Consider the following 5786-nt stretch of genomic DNA (forward strand, 5'->3'; position numbering starts at 1 on the left):
TTTTCTGTACCCCCGTCTCATAAAAGATAATTATGTTAATGGTGTCTACGTCTGAAAGCCATTCTTGGCTCTTAGGATGTATGGAAAATCGTAGATTGAGGGTATGCAAAACCTGATAATGAGAAAACTCTACCTCAAAATAAAAAAGATGTCTTGGCAAAGACAAGAAAGAAGGATCAACAAGCTCTCACGCGCATCCACCAATGTCTGGATGATGCCATGTTTGAGAAGGTGGCAGATGCTACCACCTCAAAGGAAGGAGTTGACATGGTGAGGAAGGTAAAACTTCAAACTCTAAGGGCTGAGAACATGATTCTCGATGAACTATCGTGGCCTGCAAAGGAAAAAGAACCGAAGTCAGAAAAGAAAAGCAAACTTAAAGGTAACTCCATATGATTTAAGGCCTACCTGATTCAAAGCCTGATGTACTCCGTGAAAAAGATCTGATGCGTCACTTGTACCGGCAGTGTCTTCGACGTTGATGAACAGGTTACGAAAAGGATCCTCTCCATCATGAGGCCTATCTAATTCGAGGGCCCCCAAAGCTTGGGCTTCCCGAATCGCCCCTGCGAAAAAAGCAGGGAAGGTGGGCGAGCCTTCGATTGCTACTGCCCCAAATAAGTCATCTAGGACATTCTCTTCGGTTCGAAAATATTCGGGAAGAGCCCCTTCAGGCATATCCCCCATCCGTCGGCTTCGATGGAAAACATCTTTGATCTCCAGCAGCTCGGGGACTCTGCCCAAATTTCTCTCCGATATATTCTTAGTTCGAGGCGGAGCCTTATGAACCACCATCGATCTAGCTGCCTGTGGAACGTCGGTGGTCTTCTTTGTTCGGGCCGCCAGAGCAGACCCATCGTTCTCTTATTCTTCTTCTTCATCATCCTCAGATGCAGAACTGAAAGGTACGGTTGACTTTGGGTTATTTTATTCTTCTTCTAATGATTTTAACCTTATAGGATATTGTGATAGTGATTATGCGGGAGATATTGATGATAGAAAAAGTACAACTGGTTTTGTATTTTTTTGGGGTGATTCTGTTATTTCTTAGAGTTCAAAGAAACAATCAATTGTTACTCTCTCGACTTGTGAAGCTGAATATGTAGCAGCAACATCTTGTACGTGTCATGTTATTTGGCTGAGAAGATTATTGAAACAGCTCAATCTACAACAAATTGAAGCTGTGGAGATTTGTATTGACAACAAATTCGCACAGGCACTCGCGAAGAATCCAGTGTATCATGATCGAATCAAGCATATAGATACAAAGTATCACTTCATCAGAGAAAGCATTGCTAAGAAGGAAGTCGAGCTCAAATATGTGAAGTCTCATGATCAAGTTGCAGATATCTTCACAAAGCCTCTCAAGTTTGATGACTTCCGGAGATTGAGATCAAGACTTGGAATGAATAAGAAAAATCAAAATTAAGGGAGAGATTTATGGGACCCATTTAAAATAAATAAAAGAAAAAGAAAAATGGATGCCTGAAACAAGTTGTGCAATTTGCATTTGAAAATTGCAACGACAAGTTCGATTTTGCAAAGACAAATCTGATTTTGAAAAAGGCAAATCTGATTTTTGTAAAACCAAATTTGATTGGTTACAAGGGACAACAACTTTGGCTATAAATAGAAGCCTTCGTTCTTCATTTCAGGTACACCAAAAATGAGAGAAGCAGAAAGCAGTGAGAGTAATCCACAGATTGTTGTCTGTGAGATAAATAGTGAGTGGTAGTAATATCATAGTGAGCTGTTTAAAATAAAGAATGTTATCTCTTGGGAAGTTGTAGTAATTTTTTGGCACTACTAAATTGTAATATTATAGTGGTAATATTACTCCATTCGGGTATTATATTTTACCCTGTTAAAAGATTTGGTGTCGTTGTTACTCTCTTGTGTTATTATTATTTGTCATGGATATTATTCCTGGGCGGATATATTATTTTTTTCCAACAATAAATCGCATCAAATCGATAATCCGAATCAAATATAAAAAAGTCGATTGTGATTTGGTTTAATTTGGTTTAGTATTTTAAATAAATCCGACCATAATTAATAGTACTTATTAGCTATACTTATTTTAGCATGAATTATATAATATTTTTATATTATGTTAATTTTTATTGTCTTATTAATTAGCAATATTTGCTTTATGTAATTTTATTATCTTTGTTATTTAATATTTTAGTATAATGTTATGTCTTATCTTATATTATTGTGTTATTTTATTGAAAAATACATTATATAATTGTAACTTATTAGGACTAAAGAAATATTTAGAGCACAAGTTATATTTTTTGCTATGAAGATTTTATTGGAAAAAAACCCGAAAATCCGAAGAAAACCGAAAACCCCGAGAAAAATCGAGATTGGAAAATCTGAGGGAAAAAATCAAGATTGAAAAATCCAAGAAAAAAAAATCGAGATTGAAAAATCCAACTTTATTGGTTTGGTTGGTTTATAGATTTAAAACCCGACATCATTAGTTTGATTTGGTAATTGAAAAATCTGAACCAACCCGACCTCTACACACCCACTTGCAATAGGCTTAAAACGTGAAAACGAAATGCAAGTTTGACGAACAATGTTAAGCAATTACATGAGTAGTTGGATAACAAATATCTAAGATACTAGAGCTAACTAACTTCTTGCATTGCTAGATACTCCACTTGTAAAAAAAAATAATAATAAAAAAAAATAATCTGAAATAGTAGTACAAAATGAGAAACTCTACTGGCAAAATTTGCCACAGAGATAAGGGCAATAAACTTCTTGGAACCCACTTCGGTCGAAAAACCAATCTCCAACAGCTTCAGCGATCGTCTGTTATGATAAATTAGTATTCAAACATCAAATAGCAACATTGTGAAAGTTGAATATTATACAATAGAAAATAGGAAAAAAGAAAAAAAAAAAAAAGAAAGAAAAATGACCTTGTTATCTAAAGTTGGAGAGTTTTTGGAGGACCAATAATTTTGTATTTCAATGCCGTGGTGGGAATGACAAGAGGAAATGAAATATCCTCTTGATGTACTTGGTCCTAGTTCGTTCAATGCCTCCAAAAATGTCAACCTGAAATCTGAAACAAAAAAATTCAAAAGCCAAGTTTGAGAGAGGAATTGTCACATGAATAGAATTAAAAGAGAACCTCCACCTCCTCCTCCCCCTCCCCCCTCCCCCCCCCCCAAAAAAATAAAAATAAATAAATAATAAAGATAAAAAATAAAAATGAAATTGACCTTGGAGAGTTTGGATCTGACTTGGTGAGCATACATTTATATCTTTCTTGCAATACGTCCACTCATCGTCAGGATCAGCAACTCGAGGAACCAAACTGTTGTTTATCTAATTTTGAAGAATCAAAAAGGCAAAACCATTTAGAATTTGAAGGAAACGAAAAGAAATTAATTGAAGCATATGTTGTATTTTGCACTTTGTCGAAGTTATTCCATACAAGTCAGACATCATGCTTTTTGTCCCAGAAAATAAAAAATAATTTGGTAACCATGGAAATCGATCTTCAAACCTGCCAAGAATCATAGGCCGAGTTGACGATGAAAAGTGGTGTGCAAATATGTCTTGCTACATACTGAGGGAAGAAGCACTGCCAAATCATTGAATTCATTTATATTAGTTTGAAAGATCATGTTGGATAATATTTTTTTCACAAAGAAATAAATTATAAACTAAATTGTTCGACTTACCAAATTTGGGTCTGAGCTCAAGGCAGTGCAAGAGAGTGGTAGGTTCTTGGCAGATCCCTAAGTACCCCAAGAAAGGGTCAACAATGTTTATATAGGTACAAGAAACTATAATTGAGATAAAATTAATAATAATGATAAGAAAAGAGAAACTATTTTAAGTGATGCTTCTTACGTGCAAAGCAACAACTCTTTTATACATTTCCTCAATAAGTGGTTCGCCAGATATTGTTTCTCTGCATAAACTCATTAGAGAGTTAGCCCCAAAAAAAAAAAAAAAAAAAAACTCAATTGTAGCGTAGAAAATCATTCCTCACAACTATAAGAATTTAGAAAATTACGTGATAATAAGGTGCATTTGTTTTGATCTTTTCTTTTAAGAGCACTTAGAATTTAAAATGCAATCTGTAAACTTACAAGTCGACAAAGAAACCAGCATCCGAGATGCATTTCACTCTAGCAGTTAATGGGAGAAACAGTCTGAACTTATCACAATGTATGATTGCACCCAACCCTCCTGCTGAAGTTCCACTGAGGATGGCCTACCATACAAAATTTGAAATTATTTTGTATATTAGCCATCTTAGAGATAAAGAGGGGGTGGGGGGAGAAGGGGGGGAGTGTAGCGGGGTAGGGAGAAGACATACATTTTGAGCATAAATCATCCCTTGACCTAAAAAATACTCCATGATAGCTTCAAAAATTCTTGCTCCTCTAAAGTGGAGGTTAGTATCCTGAAATATTTTGACATTTCTAGTTAGACATTGAGTTACAAAGATAAACTTCTAACACGACAAATGAGAAGATTTCACATACGGGGTCAACTTCTTCAATATCGCCAGTATACGATGACCCATCACAATACTTAACCTTGACTCTGTTCCAGTTGTAGAAGTCTAAAAATTTGTTGAGTTAGTTAGTACGTGTTAGTGCCACAACATGGTGCTTCAAGAGAAAAAGAAAAGGTAAATACACAGCCTATTAACCACCTGGATTAAGTTGAGGATCGCTACTTAAAACTCCAGTAAAATAAGATATATTTTGCATATTTTTTGAAGATAAGTCCGTAAGTGCACGATATTGGCAGTTAGAAATGGTTTCACACCATCCTCCACCCTGGAAATTCAGAGTTGAATGAAGATTAGCCAAAATATTAAGCAAAATATATACTACGAACATAAAATTCAAGTATGATTAACCTGAAGGTGAATAAGCCAGCTATAAATTCCTGAACCAGTTCCAGGATCAAAGTGGAAAGCTGGAGCACTTCCATCCAAGCATACTGTAAAATAAATAATGAAAATAACATCAAATAAATAAGTAAAGCTGTAAGAATGCTCACAAAAGTAAAAAGAATTGTATAAATATAAATGAGGGAATTCATTTCTGAAAGAAATAATTATTGTCACCTGCACCCTTAGATATGGCAGTCTCGAGGTAGGTTATATTAACAATGAGGTCTCCTTCAGTTGTTGTCCAAAGACACAGTAGAGAAACTAAACAAGATAAACGTCTAAATATTAGTAGTAATAAATTAAAATATTTTTATTGAAATTTATTGAGTAGAATAAACTACATCAACAGAGAATATTGGGAGTTCATTCTGAGTATTAAAATACGTACAAAGCACTGCAGCCATGAGAATTGAGTTACAATCCATCACTTTCTCCATTCTAACAGCCAGAAGCAATAAAATAAGTTAAGGGCTATTTGTCTTTCTCTCTTTCTATAGCAGAAGAAGTTGAACAAGAGTTTGAAAAGCTGTAAAGAAGATGAAAGGAGTAGTACTGAGCTAATTATGCTTTTGAAGGGTAATATTTAGATCCTTTTTATAGGCAGTGCTTTGGTTGGAATTAAGCCTAATTATTCAATTTTAGAGGTGATTTAGAGATCACTACTAGCACGTATAACCATGCACGTGATCTTCAGAAACCATTTTGGTCATTCTTAGCAGCCACTTAAATGAGCTTCAGAAACTATTTTGGCCAACTTTACTATAAATGGAATATATGATACCATATTTGGGTTAGTCGATGCATGTGATATGCTTATTTTCAAATTCCACAGCCTATTAATTAAAGTGGT

At 34.8% G+C, this 5786-nt stretch overlaps 1 protein-coding gene across 2 annotated transcripts; it reads right to left on the bottom strand.

Moving 5' to 3' along the window:
* Positions 1-2556: 2556 nt before the first annotated feature.
* LOC104098660 (pectin acetylesterase 8-like) lies at positions 2557-5511 on the bottom strand. Of its 2 annotated transcripts, XM_009605452.4 has the most exons (13): positions 5325-5509; positions 5111-5197; positions 4901-4983; positions 4691-4817; positions 4518-4597; positions 4349-4435; positions 4119-4243; positions 3877-3937; positions 3705-3761; positions 3527-3604; positions 3240-3345; positions 2934-3079; positions 2557-2823 (listed from the first exon to the last, which is right to left on the bottom strand). In XM_009605452.4, exons 1-13 carry the CDS (start codon positions 5371-5373, stop codon positions 2731-2733), a joined length of 1179 nt encoding a protein of 392 aa, XP_009603747.1. In that variant the 5' UTR covers positions 5374-5509; the 3' UTR covers positions 2557-2730. The 2 variants fall into 2 exon arrangements, with proteins under 2 accessions (XP_009603747.1, XP_009603755.1); XM_009605460.4 differs by lacking the exon at positions 2557-2823 and having other exon boundaries at positions 2974-3072; positions 5325-5511.
* Positions 5512-5786: the final 275 nt, after the last annotated feature.

This window comes from Nicotiana tomentosiformis, chromosome 12 (genome assembly GCF_000390325.3).
Source record: "Nicotiana tomentosiformis chromosome 12, ASM39032v3, whole genome shotgun sequence".
Classification (NCBI taxonomy): domain Eukaryota; kingdom Viridiplantae; phylum Streptophyta; class Magnoliopsida; order Solanales; family Solanaceae; genus Nicotiana; species Nicotiana tomentosiformis.